General features: G+C 48.0%; 5 protein-coding genes and 2 non-coding genes across 7 annotated transcripts; 4 read left to right on the top strand and 3 right to left on the bottom strand.

Annotated features, from left to right (window-relative positions):
• The first annotated feature begins 193 nt into the window (after positions 1 to 193).
• Positions 194 to 4,095, top strand: GGS22DRAFT_125816 (prion formation protein). Its single transcript, XM_047958337.1, has 2 exons — positions 194 to 3,015; positions 3,069 to 4,095. The coding sequence occupies exons 1-2, from the start codon at positions 407 to 409 to the stop codon at positions 3,805 to 3,807; spliced, it is 3,348 nt and encodes a 1,115-aa protein (XP_047820037.1). The 5' UTR covers positions 194 to 406; the 3' UTR covers positions 3,808 to 4,095.
• A 284-nt stretch (positions 4,096 to 4,379) lies between these two features.
• On the bottom strand, positions 4,380 to 4,465 carry GGS22DRAFT_t57. The gene has a single exon. It is a non-coding gene; the product is annotated as a tRNA-Thr (tRNA).
• Positions 4,466 to 4,624: 159 nt separating this feature from the next.
• Positions 4,625 to 5,953, top strand: GGS22DRAFT_125822 (uncharacterized protein). Its single transcript, XM_047958338.1, has 2 exons — positions 4,625 to 5,490; positions 5,570 to 5,953. The coding sequence occupies exons 1-2, from the start codon at positions 4,860 to 4,862 to the stop codon at positions 5,614 to 5,616; spliced, it is 678 nt and encodes a 225-aa protein (XP_047820038.1). The 5' UTR covers positions 4,625 to 4,859; the 3' UTR covers positions 5,617 to 5,953.
• Positions 5,954 to 7,582: 1,629 nt separating this feature from the next.
• GGS22DRAFT_187441 (putative alcohol oxidase) lies at positions 7,583 to 9,595 on the top strand (the record flags this gene model as incomplete). Its single annotated transcript, XM_047964589.1, has 4 exons — positions 7,583 to 7,643; positions 7,710 to 8,050; positions 8,109 to 8,923; positions 8,992 to 9,595. 4 exons carry the CDS (start codon positions 7,583 to 7,585, stop codon positions 9,593 to 9,595), a joined length of 1,821 nt encoding a protein of 606 aa, XP_047820039.1.
• Positions 9,596 to 10,634: 1,039 nt separating this feature from the next.
• GGS22DRAFT_t53 lies at positions 10,635 to 10,714 on the top strand. Its single transcript has one exon. It is a non-coding gene; the product is annotated as a tRNA-Ala (tRNA).
• Positions 10,715 to 10,961: 247 nt separating this feature from the next.
• GGS22DRAFT_187443 (glycosyltransferase family 25 protein) lies at positions 10,962 to 12,274 on the bottom strand (the record flags this gene model as incomplete). Its single annotated transcript, XM_047964590.1, has 2 exons — positions 10,962 to 12,062; positions 12,128 to 12,274. The coding sequence occupies 2 exons, from the start codon at positions 12,272 to 12,274 to the stop codon at positions 10,962 to 10,964; spliced, it is 1,248 nt and encodes a 415-aa protein (XP_047820040.1).
• A 504-nt stretch (positions 12,275 to 12,778) lies between these two features.
• GGS22DRAFT_199508 (uncharacterized protein) lies at positions 12,779 to 13,518 on the bottom strand (the record flags this gene model as incomplete). The annotated part of the gene is made up of 1 exon (XM_047966300.1): positions 12,779 to 13,518. Exon 1 carries the CDS (start codon positions 13,289 to 13,291, stop codon positions 12,779 to 12,781), a length of 513 nt encoding a protein of 170 aa, XP_047820041.1. The 5' UTR covers positions 13,292 to 13,518.
• Positions 13,519 to 15,057: the final 1,539 nt, after the last annotated feature.

Consider the following 15,057-nt stretch of genomic DNA (forward strand, 5'->3'; position numbering starts at 1 on the left):
AGATCTAGATCAAGCTCCACTAGGAGACGACGGCAGGAAAACGTGTTCAAGGTACGTACTTAAACTGACCCACTATATACTCAAATGGGAAATTGTGGAGCTGACTAATAATGGAAGAAAAAATTTCGAGGGGCTGCCCGATAAGGCTAAATTTTTTCGAAATGGGCTTTTGAAGATAACCAATCTGCAATCTGCCAATCTCACTTTTCTCACAATTTCAACTTCACAACAAAATAAGACGCTGGTTCACCGACACACCTTCCAGCGCCCACAATCGAGGGCATTTCGGGCAGTTTCGGCTCGCCCTTCTTCAACGCTCTGCGACGCCCATTCTTATTTTTAAACAACTCGGGCTGTCTTCGTCTTTGTCTTATTCTGTCTAATCTGTCAACACCGACCGCTCACGATGCCTCACCAGGTCTCGCCGCCGCTAATGGTGGCCAAATCCGGCGATGCCCCTCCCCCGCCTTCGCAACAAGATGTATCGTCAATTCTCAATACCATCTTCACTGCCAAGACTTCTGCTTCTTCAATCGATGCCTGCTATGGTCTTTGCGAACTTCTTCTCAATACTGTTGGTTTCCGCGGTCTACACGAATATGGCATAGTGGCAGAACTCAAGAAGGCTGCCTCTGACAAGAAAAGTGGTTTGCGACGAGAGAGCGCCCAGAATCTTCTTGGTGCTCTTTTCGAAAAGTTCCCACCCCGCCAGCAATTGAGCGAAGTCGTCTTCCTCGTTCAAGATGGCGGTCTGGTAGCAACCGCCTTGGATGCTTTAGCCGACAAAGGCTCAGTAGTTCGCGATGCTGCGCAATATGGTCTTGATGCGCTCTTCGGCTTTTTGAGCCCCGAGGCCATGGTTGTCGGCTTGTTACCTGCTCTTACCGCTTACCTATCGAAGAAAACTGGAAAATGGCAGGGCACAGTTGGAGCCTTAAAGTTGATGCAGAAGATGGCTGACAAAGCAAAGATGGAGATTGGCTGCACGAAAGAGCAGGCTCATGAGAAGGATATCCTTAGAGAAGCTATGGGAGCAAAACTCGCTAGCTTGATCCCCATTGTCGAAGGAAACATGCACGATCTTAAGTCCGAAGTTGAGAAGCAAGCGCTTATCACGATGCAATCTATTACGACGTTGCTGTCCAACGATGATGTCGCTCCCAGGATTCCTCTCCTTGTCGACACCATGCACCACCCTTCCACCCAGACTCTCCAGAAGGCAATCCACGCTCTTTCCCAGACGACCTTTGTTGCCGAAGTGACGTCTCCTGTCCTCGCCCTTCTTACGCCTTTCCTCGAGAGAACCCTCAACAACCCCACCACCGCACAGGAAGTACTGCGACAGACAGTCGTGATTACCGAAAACTTGACCAAGCTAGTTCACGATCCTATCGAGGCGCGTACATTCCTACCTAAACTCCAGCCTGGTGTGAAGAGCGTCGCCGAGCGCGCACCTCTACCCGAGGTACGAGAAATAGCGACCAGGGCCTTGAATGTTATGGATAAGGCTATGGGCGATGATAATGCGGTGGTGGAGAGATGCTCCGCGGATGATGTCGCTAAAGTCCTTGACGCCGAGATTAAGAAGAACGGAGGATTGTCAGGTGACCTAGACTTTTATAAAGTCGCCCGCCCTTACATCTGTGAGATGGTAACCGAGGATGCCAATCATCGCCAAGTTGATCGGATCCCGGCTAGGATTGCGCCTTATCTGAAAGACTTGATGCATCAACCCGGTGCTAGTGATGCTGTTGCCTCCAGCGTCCATGAGTTCTATCTTGCCGAGGACCACCGCAAGTATGGTGTACCAGAGAAAGAGGATGACGGCGAGACAGAGATTGTCAATGCCGACTTTTCATTGGCGTATGGTGGTATGCTTCTTCTATCTCACACCAACCTTCGATTATTGAAGGGACACCGATATGGTCTTTGTGGTCGTAACGGTGCTGGCAAGTCTACATTGATGAAGAGTATCGCTGGTGGAAAATTAGAAGGCTTCCCGCCACAGGATGTGCTCCGTACTTGTTATGTCGAGCATAACCAAGGAGAAGACGCCGACATTACCATCCTAGATTTCATGGCCAAGGACCCTACAATCGCATCTGAGGGCAGAGAGAGAATCTCCGAAGTCCTTGCCGAGTTTGGATTTACAGCAGGTCCTGAGGGTAGACAATCTCAAAAGGTTGGCTCTCTCTCGGGTGGTTGGAAGATGAAGCTCGCTCTTGCTCGAGCAATGTTGCAAAAAGCCGACGTTCTGTTGCTCGACGAACCTACCAATCACTTGGATGTTGCCAATATTGCGTGGTTGGAGAACTATTTGAAGACCCACACAGATATCACCAGTTTGATTGTTTCCCACGACTCAGGTTTCCTGGATAATGTAACAACTGATATTTACCATTACGAACCCGGAAAGAAACTCGGCCACTTCAAGGGCAATCTCTCAGACTTTGTCAAAATCCGCCCGGAAGCCAAAGCTTACTACACTCTTTCTGCCTCCAATGTTCAGTTCAAGTTCCCGCCTCCCGGTATCTTGACTGGCGTGAAATCCCAAACGAGAGCTATCATTCGTATGACTGGAGTCTCTTACCAGTATCCCAAGGCGCCTAAGCCATCGCTCGCTGATGTCTCTTGCCAGCTGTGTCTTTCATCTCGCGTCGCCGTGATTGGGCCAAATGGTGCAGGAAAGTCGACTTTGATTAAGTTGTTGACAGGCGAGGTGATTCCGACCAGCGGAAGAGTGGAGAAGCATCCCAACCTGCGAATTGGTTACATCAAGCAACACGCTCTTGAACACGTCGAGATGCATCTCGAGAAAACGCCCAACCAGTATCTACAATGGCGATACGCTAATGGAGATGACCGAGAAGTGTTCCTGAAACAAACTCGTATTCTTTCCGACAAGGACAAAGAGCAGATGGACAAGCGAATCAACCTCAACGATGGGAAGGGTGAGCGACAAGTCGAAGCTCTTGTCGGTCGCCAGAAGTATAAGAAGACGTTCCAATATGAAGTGTAAGTTTGCTGTCAATATACCTTATAAAAACACCGGTACTAACGATATACAGGAAATGGAAAGCTTGGCTACCAAAGTACAACTCGCAAGTGTCTCGTGACACGCTTATTGAGTGGGGTTTCGATAAGCTTGTACAGGAGTTCGACGACCACGAGGCATCTCGTGAAGGTCTTGGCTACCGAGAGCTTCAACCGACTGTCATCTCGAAGCACTTTGAGGACCTCGGCCTCGATCCCGAGATTGCTAACCACAACGAAATCGGCAGCTTGTCAGGAGGTCAAAAGGTCAAGGTTGTTATTGCTGGTGCGATGTGGAACAACCCACATTTACTCGTGCTTGACGAACCTACTAACTTCTTGGACCGTGATTCTCTCGGTGGTCTTGCTGTCGCGATTCGGGACTTCAAAGGTGGTGTGGTCATGATTTCCCACAACGAAGAATTCGTCGGTGCCCTATCAACTGAGCAATGGCACATCAACGATGGAAAGATGGTGATGAAGGGCAATGTTTCAATCGCCCTCGACCGCTTCGAGGACAGCAAGCCAAACAGCGGTCTCACTAGCGGCATCACGAGTGGAGTCAATAGTACAGCTGCCAGCAGCGCCGTGAGCAGTGCTGTGAACTCGGGCGTTGAAGATAACTCGCCCCTGAAGTTTAAGTCGAAGAAGAAGAGGAAGAAGACTAAGAAGGAGCTGAAGGAACAGGAAGTTCGCAGACGACTACGACACATCGAATGGCTCAACAGTCCAAAGGGTACCCCACACCCCGTCGATACCGATGACGAAGAGTAATGGCATCGCACTCATTTCCAGCATGACACTTTTCATGAGTTTGGCACGCATTTCTTTCTAGCAGGTGGTGGTTTTTTATGTTCCGGGCTTGGCTCCCGTAGATGAGGTGATCGTCCATAGAGTCGGGGATGGATGAATTGGAAATTGGCATTTTAATCGACCGCACAATAGAAGGTCACATACAGGCGTTAATTTAGACGGACGGATGGCATGATAGAGCGAGTATACTTGGTATTCGCGAGCTTGTTAGGAGCTAGTAGATGAATGAACAAGATTATACGTTGATGATTATATGTCCCATGGCTTGATTGGATGCGTGATGTGATGGTTTACTTGGGACTAAATATGGCCGTTTTGTGGCGAGTAAACTCAATTATCCGAAGAGAGCCGTATCATCAAGGGACTTCGCGATTAATGTAGGGATTGAATGAATAAAAAGAAGATTAATCTAGGTGGTGTCTAATGCAGACCCCCCAAAAAAATCAATCTGTCGACGCTTTCTTGCTTATATTTTAAGAACGTAGAAGCAAAAAGCGAAGTCGCGACGATGCGATATCATAGCTGAATTGAATTGCCCACTACTGGAATCGAACCAGTGATCTCATCATCACACTAGATGTGGTACTAGTGATGCGCTTTACCACTAAGCCAAGCGGGCAGGCATGCTGACTAATTGTCTTCCTGTTGAGAAGTAACAGCGGTAATGGGGCTTATATCATTTGCAGATGCATGATGTTGATGCTAAATTTACAGCGCGCGAAACTAACGTAACACATACAACGCAAGCAGTATTGTTCTTTGCAAAAAGAAATTACCAAATAAATGATATATGTTTTTTCATGTTTTCATAAATTAATATAAGATATAAAGATTAGCCCAATTAGGAACTCCAGAAACTCCGACAAGTGTTGAATTTTTTCTATCATTTCGTTGTGACATAATACCGCTCGGAGCTCGGACATAAGCAAGCTTGAACTACAAACAATTCACATATTCACATAACTACATACATACCCATCTTATACTATCGTCGTTATTGCCAGGACAGATTCATGATGATGTTTATACCGTTCCCGAAGGCAAGTCCAGAACTTCAAGCAGCTCATATTGCCAATCAAGAAAGAATATGGAAAATGCAGCAAGCATCATCGAGACAGTTAAGAATCAACGGTCAACCCAATCGTTTACCATCACCACCACGATCACCACGATCACCGCCAGCAGCGTCTCCTGCCGGTACCGAAGAAGCGTCTGCCGAATTATCAAATACTCTAACGTCGCCAAACTCCGAAAAACTCCAGAATCCAGGCTGGCCAGGTTACTTTTTTCAGCCGGCTCAGATGCGGGACAGACCGACTAACTACCCCATGTTCCCCGACCTAGACGAGCTCAACCAAATGGAACAGCCGTATGAATATACTATAGCACGAAAAGATCTTCCCTCAGGCGTAGATCTATCGCAACCACGTGCTCTCGTCCGACCGCGTTTCACGTCTCGAATCCTCGAAGAAGAACAACATACAATATCAAGCCCCACCGTCTCTCGTGAAGCACAAAGATATCTCCAACAATCGAACCTTTCTCGAATGACCCGCAGTATGAAACACCGGGTCACGAAACAAACACGCCAATCAAAAGGTCGGGAGAGTAAGAACAGAGATCTCTGGGAGCTGGATCAGAACGGTACGCTTTTTATTTCAGAAAACTTTATACGTACCTACGGCAGTTAATCACTAGCACTCAACTTACTGATAGCGTCCAGGTAACCCCTGTCGAGCCGTCGACAAGACGAAGAAAGGCGCGAAATAACGATAGGTCTCGAGCTGTGACAAACACCTTGTCCAAGCCAACGGGGGCGATGAAAACGCCCGATTTTAACGAGGGTATTATGAAGTTTTCTTAATGATGGTTGTATGGGAAAAGGATCTTAGGTTTTGGTTTTTTTTTCACCACGCTCCTTATCAAGAATTTTCAATCGCGGTAATCCCGATGTCTCCGGCGCTAAATCGTGATGAAAATCCGTTTGTCCAGCGCAGCGACGATGGGTGGTTTACGTAATAGGCCAGGATTAGTAATCGGTACAAATTAGGTAGTAATCAGTTCTTTCGCTCCTTTACGTTGGGTTGGTTTCTCTGGTGTAAGAGATATCTCTTACAATCTATTATATCGAAGATGGCTTTGATGTTGGCTTGTAACAGGCTCTTTAGGGCGGAGAGGCCGCTCCGCTGTTGGTCTCAATATTTTGGAATCCAGCAAACGGCCTAGCTTCCATGGCCTCCCATCTGAGGGAAGTGGCATCAATCATCTATGGTCTGTCTCCATAAACCACATAATTACTCTCAGTCCTAACATTTTCCAGGAGCAAGCTTCAAGAACCATCCAACAACAAACTCTTGTCCTTAATTGCTGTCATCTTATTCAAGGCCGGCCCTGCGGTCATCAACTCCGCACAGTCAATCGATGCCGTTATCGCCGGCCGATCCATAGCTGGCTCTAGTAGACCTGACGTCTACGTCAGCATATTCACCATGGATGCGTGTCAGACGTGCTTACTTTCTCGGTGCGATGCCATTCCCCAGAGGTACTCTGACTATCGCCATGGTTCTGAGTCCCGGCGGAGCCATATATACATGGGTGAGTGGTCAAATGGTGGTCTTATATGTAGTAGTAGCTATTATATGGCTTACTTTCTGCGCCCAACAGCGTTGGAAACTACCTATTGACCATAGACCACGTTTTTCCTATGCAAACTTTCGGCGACTAGTAGAGGGTTGCCCTCTTTTGCTGGGGCTCTGTTGGTGTTTCAAACATGGTTGTAACCGTTTACTCACTGTTCTTTTTATTCTCATTCGTTAACAGCGACACCACCCTACGCTTGGCAGCTTACATGATCTCATTTGTTGCATCTACTGTCGCTGCGCCGCTGGTCTACTCTTCAAGAAGCATCCCACGTTCATGGCTTGGTTTGCCGGCGGCGCTATACTTATGCTTATCGGTAACAGTCTCCTAACGGCCATTAACGACAATATCTCCCATGGCACTGGCTGTAGGTAGATCATGCAGCTCGGCTATACCGTGATCTGAACCGAACCCATTCCCTCATGCTACGGGGTTCATGGGTTGCTTCTAGACGGCCGGCCTTGCACTCTCTCTTGCTACTTCTATGTCGCATTTCTGAACGGCGCCGCTGCAGTGTTTGAGCGATCCTCCTGAGCGTATCGCTCAGTCATCCAAGCAACCATCGACGGCGCTAAACCCGCTCTTGTCGAAGACCTCAGCCCAAGAAGCCGCTTCTTACACCGTAGCAAAAGTATTTCACTTAAAAATTGTTAGCTCCCGAATTGGGTTTCTTTTGTTGCTACTTAGCAGGTGCGAGGAATTGCAACTTGGTTCGCACAATTAGTGATTCATAATTCATGTATACCTACCTAGCTACCTAGCTACCAATCTACCTGCCGAGGTAAGCTCAGATTCCAAATTGATAGTCATATAGCATTTCGGCACCCGGATGTACCTATGGAATCAAAAGAACGTCATGAGTTGGTTACACACAATACCCCTTACGTCGGGATGGGGCTTTTACGTGGCATGTACACATTTTCTTTGTTCTTCGGCGTTGGTACGGATCCGAGCTTCGACTGACCTTATTAATCACTAACACCCACGTCAGTTGCTTTATAGTGTGCTCTCTCAAACCTCTGTTTTCGATCTCGAGCTTCTTCTATAGCTGATATTCAATTAACTAAGTTGCCAAGCTGTTATCCAATACAACATCATGGGGTTATATACAAAGCTTCCGGTTGAAGTCAACCAAGTTGATGTGATCATTGCGGGTGGTAAGATACACCTTCCGAACCTAGACTTGAAGCAAAATACTACCTAATGAGCTAACTCTTAATTAGGTGGGACCGCTGCCTGTGTCGTTGCCTCCAGACTCGCCGACGCAGATCCCGAGCTATCCATCTTGGTGATTGAAAGCGGTCCAAACAATGAGATTCCCACTATCCAGCATCCTGGGTTGTTCATGTTGCACCTTTCTCCCGAAAGCAAAGTCAACCAATTTTATCTGACAAAAGAGTCTCCAGAAATAGCAGACAGGAAACTCGTGTTAGCAACTGGCAGTGTACTGGGAGGTGGATCATCTACCAACATGATGATGTATTCTCGAGCCCAACGATCTGATTGGGATTCATGGGGCACGCCGGGATGGTCGGCCGATGAAATGTTACCATTCTTAAAAAAGGTAAACTATGTATCTTGAATTCAGTTCGGAACGATCTTATTAACAGTTCATCCGACAGCTGGAAACCTACCACGGTAAGGATGGAAAGGGCGTGCATGGCCATGACGGCCCAATCCATGTGTCTCGAGGCACATATAACTCGCAGAGAATCGAAGACGAGGCAATTGCTGCAGCAGAGAAATTGGGCTGGTCCGAAGTCGATGGTGCGTCAGACTTCGGTACCGCCAACGCCTTATGCAGGGCAAAGCGATTTATCTCAACCGATGGAAAACGCCAAGACGCGGCATCGTGCTACCTGCACCCTCGGCTTCGCGATGGAAAGCATCCAAATCTACACGTTCTAGTTGAATCCCAGGTCACACGTATCCTACTCGACGAGGATCACAAGGCCGTCGGAGTTGAGTTCAGACCCAACCCGCTGTTTCATCCCGACGCGGATCAGTCAACCCGCAGCGTGAAGGCTAACAAGCTTTTCATCGCTTCCTGCGGAGCTTGTGGCACGCCCTCTCTCTTAGAGCGCTCTGGTATCGGCGCACCTAATATCCTGAAGGGTGCCGGAGTTTCGGTCGCAGTTGATCTTCCAGGAGTTGGCAAGGGGTACGAAGATCACCACCTACTTGGCTACCCATACTTGAACAATTTAAGCGACTCCGAAACGTTAGATGGACTCGTGCTCGGACGTATGGGAAGCTACGATGACCTGATGAAGAAAAACGAGAAAATGCTAGGGTGGAACGGTCAGGAGATCCAAGGAAAGATCCGACCAACCGATGCTGAGGTCGCCGCCCTGGGACCCGACTTCCAAAAAGCGTGGGACCAGGAGTTCAAGAACCAGCCAGACAAGCCTTTGGCCATCATCAATATAGTCGCTGGGTAAGTACCCCTCCAGGCGAACAGAGCGATTGAGATTCTCAGAGTAACCATTTCTAACAAAAACATAGTTTCCCCGGGGACCTCCGCCAAGCCACCGGCGACCCCTGCCTCGCCGTAACAGCCTTCACCGTGTACCCCTTCTCGCGCGGGCACATCCACATCACCGGTCCCAGCGTAAGCGACCCCGTCGACTTCGACACCGGGTTCTTCCAAGACGAGGGCCAGCTCGATATCAAAAAACACATCTGGTTCTACAAGAAGCAGCGCGAGCTAATCCGCCGCATGCCCTCGTACCGCGGGGAGATGGCGAAATTCCACCCCCCTTTCGCAGCCGACTCAGCCGCCGCATGCGTTAAGCTCAGCGAAAACCCACTTTCGGGTGATGTGGCTGACATCACGTACTCAGCCGAAGACGACATCGTGCTGGAGAAGTTCTTGCGGGAGAATGTGAGTACGACTTGGCACTCGCTTGGCACGTGCAAGATGCTGCCGCGCGAGCAGGATGGTGTGGTTGATCGAAACCTGAGCGTCTACGGCGTTAAGGGGTTGAAGATTGCGGATCTGAGTATTGCGCCAAGGAATGTGGCGGCGAATACTAATGATACGGCTTTGGCGGTTGGGGAGAGGGCTGCTGATATTTTTATTAGGGAGTTGGGGCTCGGCTCTGCTTAGGTGGGTTTGATGTCTTGGGCGTGGGTTGGGTAGGTAGGTAGGTATTTAGTTGTTATTGCTAAGCTGTTCATGGTGATCTATCACTCCGTCAAAACCACATACATGCCTAGATGATGTTTCCTAGCAAATCACAACATCAATTTCCCTCCAAAATACCCTCCCAAGTGTCTCTACAGTTAGGTTTTCAACATCATTTCGCTTCAGGGTCTTTCTTTTCACCTCTCTCAGTCGTCTTCGTCTCATTCTTCAACTGGCGTTTCTCCTTGACAGCGGCCGAGGTTAGCTCCATTATCAACCCCAAACTATTAACCAAATTCTTATGCGCTTCGTTCTCTTGGTCTCTTTGCTCCTTGGATTCATGTCGTGGGTTCGTTCTGCCCTCGAGCTCCTTCTTTTGGTCGTCTGTGAGTTCGTTCGACATGGTTTCTATTGGATGATAGATTGAAAGGCTAGACGGATGTGCTGAGCTGGTTCGAATATTAAACTGACCAGAAGTTGGTAGATTCCTGAAAATAAGTCGTGTTTGATCTCTAGATATAGAGTTCTGTGATTATTAGGTTGGAAGGGGTCTCGCATTGTGGTAAAAAGCACTGCATCTGGATACAATGAGCAACAAGGCCATGATACACGAGTTAGGTCCTACTAGGTAGTCACCGTTACGTGTTTTGAAGCTATGTAAGATGCCAAGTAATTACTTCGTCATTTTAAGATCACGAACAGCACAGGAGTTCGGATTCTGACCGATTCAAGGCATCAGGGAAAGGTCGTGGAGATTCTACCCATGATTCTCTTACACATAGACGTAACTGTCAACCCGATCAGGAGACTGGGCAGACTGCCACAGCGCGTCTTGGTTTTTTTTTAGAATCGATTCCCCTGAGTCTATTATTAATATGGGCCCCAGAGGTATGGGACGTAACACGTGCTGCTACCGGTTCGCTCTTTCCTCCAAGGAACGACTTTCAAGGTTCCTTGCCTTTTATCTCCCAATACCAAACACTATACCATCAGCACACCTACTCAAGGCATGTTGCAGCAGGGGCCTGTGGCTCAGTTGGTAGAGCGCCCGCTTAGCACAGTAAGTGCGGGAGGTCCAGGGTTCAATTCCCTGCCGGTCCAAGTTTTCTTTTTGTCTTTTATCATCTTCTGTCTAATTGGCAATTATCTTCACCGGAGCTGTTAGATCACACTCAGTCATAGATATTCGCCTAATGACACCCGTGTGGAAACAATTACCAGCCAAGGGTTAACTCCATGATTGATGTGTGTGTCACTGGCATAGGTAGGTAGTCTGTCACATTAGAGGCCAGGGTCTAAAGCAAAAATTCCTAGTAGTCTGTATCCAAAGCGCCATCTATCTTCCCGTCTATTTCCAAATCGGCTTCCCGTCATCAGGCAACTGATCTATCATCTCGCCCTCCGGTGCCCCGGCGATCAAGCGCTTCAAGTTTTCCCGTACGCTTAGTCTTATGTACGGTGTCCCCGTTCCTGTCGCATAACCGCCACCTTGGCCTTGAATGTTTGAAGAACCCCCTTTAGCGTAATGGTGGCTGAATAGGGGTGGTTGGACTGTGAGACAAACTGGAGCGTTCGCGTTATGTTTATGGCCATCTTCACTGTCCTCTAATTTGGATTGGGCCTTGTCTTTGGCTACATACCCTCCTTCGCACCATTTCTGTAGCATCAAGTCCCATTGGGTATCGTAGTGGGAGTCGAATTCCTGGAGCAGTTTCCGGGCTCCTTGGTGGCTGACTGCGTAGGCGAGACTGCATACAGTTCCACTGGACGCATGTACGATGCGAGTATGAGGCGGGTAAATCTCTCCTAGCTTGTCTAGTAAAGCGAATGGGTGAGGTTTAAGGTGTCGAGGAGCCGGGACTGTGTCATCCCCCGGTATTGTGATTTTTAAGGGGTTCACTTGAGGCTTGTCAGAGGGAAAATCGGTACCGCAATGTCCAAGCCAGAGAACGTCCCAATCCTCACCGTATGGACTTTTATGGGCATGGCCATTATAACCCATATTTGGATTGAGTTGGATCGTGTCCTTTTGATATTCCATGTTAGCTGTCCCATCATCTTCTTTCTGTAGTGAAAGTGGGGCAAAATCGAGCAACCTAACTAGGTTCTTATCAGACTTTGACTCTCTCAACCATGTTCGCGATGCCGACGCAAAGGTGTGCAGTTGAGACTTCAGGCGTATGTCCCAGTCGATGTCGTCCTCCAAAATCAGCGCGCTTTCAAGATTGTCCTTTACAATGGCATGTAGCGCGTTCATATGGGATCTCCAGGACCCCCTCGAGCCAGAAGAGCGTACTTCAGTACTAAACTGGGCCGCGAGATCCGTTACTTGGTCGCCTGATACGCCGTCAATCCAGGTGAAGGTGAGGTTGCTAACAGCTCCTACTAGAGCCATTGAATCTCGGCGATCGGTTCGAGACGGAAGATTGATGACGAGTATCTTTGAGAACTGTGATAAACGTTAGAACACTAAGATACAGGATACCTTTGAGGAGACGTGAAAAGTAGTATTACCCCTAGAGTTTTGTTGAACACATCTTCACTAGGAAACCAGCCCCCAAAACCACCTATTCGATCATAATTCGTAAATCTCAACCAATAGACGTAGAAAAGAGGAGCGAGGACACACGCCGCTGCGAGTGTTCTACGATAGAGCGGCATCTCGTATTGACAAAACATTCATTTTACTATACCACTACGCATCTCGAATGAAAGATAAAAGATTTTCGTGAAAGAGTCAGATTTCACCATCAAGATCTTCAATGTGTTCAAAGACGGAAGTGCGGCTCATTCAAGCTAATAAGAGGCTCGCGGATAAAAGGGCCGGATAATGTCATAACTTCGATCTGCAGCAAGGATAATGATCAAATTATTTGCGTGATTTCATCATAATTGAACGGAGTTCTTGTTTGAAGACAGGTATTATTATGCGAGAAAAGTTAAGTCCTGAGGGGGGCATGTGATGACTCCGAGGGGTGTCACGTGGCTTCTCCGGCGGAGGCCGGACCAACTACGTTTCTCTAGCATATCACGTGAGATTTAACACATTACTCTGTCTGTCGCCTTAATACCCAGTTGTTATTGTGTTAGAAAAGCCTGGCACACGTTTACTTTATGCATAACGGGCAGGCAATCTATCTAACAAGGCCCATTCGTCTCTCTCCCTCACGCAGAGCTATTGTGGATCTTGATGTGGCGTGACAACTCAGCATTGTCTCTGAATTTTTTGTCACAACCCGGCCAGTGGCACAGGAACTCGTCGACCAGGTCATTGGCGGCTGCCGATGCCTGGTGGGTTCGGAGGTGCTTGAGCAGCCTCGCCTCGTTCGCAAATTGTTTGCCACAACTGTTCCACTTGCAGGTCGTTCCGATATGAACGGTCTGACCGTGTCGAACTCGGTTGGTAGTCGACTTAAAGGCCTTGTTACAAATGTGACAACGGAGAGGATCAGTTGCCTGTTGACCTTGACCTTGCGGGTTGGTGCCCGGCGTCTGTCCATCATGAGGGGCGGCGGCAGTAGGTTGACTGACAGCTGCTGGTAGGGTCGGCAATATTGCTTGCTGCTGGGACTGGTTGTCCTCAAGCCGGTGCTGCTCATGGGGCGACATGAGATAAGGGCCGTGTGGGTGAGACGGCGTTGTACGTGGGAGAGGGGTGCGTCCCTTCTTGGAAGTCATGGTGACCTAGACCGACTTCTCAAGAATCGGAACGCTCACCGGTCGCTCGATCTCGATACCAGCATGATAGTTTCTACCATAGGGGAGTGGGACAGATTGGGGACGAGGCACGTCAAAGGGAGGCTGACTCATGCTCTGCGATCCATGGCGTCCTAGGAAAAAACATGAATGTCAGCAAAAAATATTTATGAGAATAGAAAGCAGCTTGAAAGACTAGGAAATGGTCGCACGTTAAGGTCGCTGGTAAATGGCCTTGCAAATGTGAGGTATGTGAAGATGACGTGATTTAAATCAAAGGGTTGTTGATAATGCTTACCTGCAGCGGGTCCCTGCGAGAAATCCATAGTTGATTGATTTCAATGTTGAAGGTTTTTGTGCTTCAAGTTAAGAAGAAATCGCAGCGAAGGTGACGAGGAAGATTGTGCGCAATATTGTTGAGAACCTTGAGTTGTAGCAGGTCGGGGGACGAGATAACTTTGACGAAATTATCTGGTACTGCGCAGAGAGAAAAAAAGAATGGTAAGGAAGAGAAAGAAAAAAAAATTATCGTAGTGGTAGACAGATGTATATATAGTCTTCCTAGTGATCGGGGCGCACTAGTGGGCAGAATGGACAATATTGTTCACCGCCCACCTGGGCAACCGGCACCCCTTGGTTTAAGTATTAAGCCATGCTTGCAGCTGTACCTTCACGAAATCGAACAAATAAAAACTTCAACCAAATTTGGTTTTCTTATATCAGTCCAAACCTAGACAAACCTGAATTATTTGACCATCTGCATATTCTGATATTGCTTAGTAATCAACAAAAAAGGGGAATAGTATCGTCAATGTCACCGTCGCGATGCTTGGAGTTCTAACACCAAAGTCAGACCCCGAACCTCGAGAATTCGTTCGTTTCTGCCGTTTCATACACTGGAGAGCCAACTGGTCTAAATCGTTGAATTAATCACGTAAATAAAGGCTGGTAGGGTAGATATCCACCTACCATGTAGGGCGTGGATTGAATGGAAAGCTACGACAATTCACATAAATAAAATATTCCTCTAGTTCTACGAAGTTCATTTCGTGTAGAGCACTGTAAATTTTTCGTGTCTATTATGAAATAAGCGATACCTGATTTACGCCCCCCCTCCACTCAATGTCCGTATGGTGCCTCGCGAGTGTCTCATCGCAGCTCGAAGTCATCCTCCACCCAAACCCAGTACTCTTGCGTCGTGAAGAATATCGTTATTACTCAGAGAATTTATTTGTGGTAGAGGTCTGGTAATCTCAATCAGTTAGCTACATTCCTAAATATCGAATAACCAAATCATGTGGACTCTAGTTACTTACATCTGAATCTGCGCCTTAGGTGCTGTTATTGTGCACTTTAAGATGACGGTGCATTTCTGGCATGTCCTTAGTTCGTCGGCCACAGCTCGCCCAATGGCATAGGAGCTTGTCGTTATCGACAGCCGTTGCCCCGTCGTGGTGAGCTTGGAGATGCTTGTAAAGTTCGTGGGAGCTTGGTAATTCTTGGCCACAGTCTGGCCAGTGGCATTTGGTGCCGATGTGAACAGTCTTGATATGTCGGCGAAGGATTTCCTCTGACTTGAGCGTTCGATGGCAGATGTCGCAAATTACGGGCTCGTTCCGGCGCTGTCTACGCTAAGCTAGCTTATGCTGAGCTCGGTTACCTGGAACTTGGTCGCCCTGGTCATGGTCGTCTTGGGCTTAGCCATCTTGAACATAGCCATCTTGAGAATAGCCAGTTTGGACGTAATT

This window comes from Annulohypoxylon maeteangense, assembly GCF_022496945.1.
Source record: "Annulohypoxylon maeteangense strain CBS 123835 unplaced genomic scaffold GGS22scaffold_6, whole genome shotgun sequence".
Classification (NCBI taxonomy): Eukaryota; Fungi; Ascomycota; class Sordariomycetes; order Xylariales; family Hypoxylaceae; genus Annulohypoxylon; species Annulohypoxylon maeteangense.

Excerpts from the sequence above, each read along its gene's own strand:
- GGS22DRAFT_125816 (XM_047958337.1), top strand. The coding sequence starts at position 407 with ATGCCTCACCAGGTCTCGCCGCCGCTAATGGTGGCCAAATCCGGCGAT. Across the intron at positions 3,016-3,068 it reads AAGACGTTCCAATATGAAGT|GAAATGGAAAGCTTGGCTAC; the intron begins GTAAGTTTGCTG and ends AACGATATACAG.
- GGS22DRAFT_125822 (XM_047958338.1), top strand. The coding sequence starts at position 4,860 with ATGATGATGTTTATACCGTTCCCGAAGGCAAGTCCAGAACTTCAAGCA. Across the intron at positions 5,491-5,569 it reads CTGGGAGCTGGATCAGAACG|GTAACCCCTGTCGAGCCGTC; the intron begins GTACGCTTTTTA and ends GATAGCGTCCAG.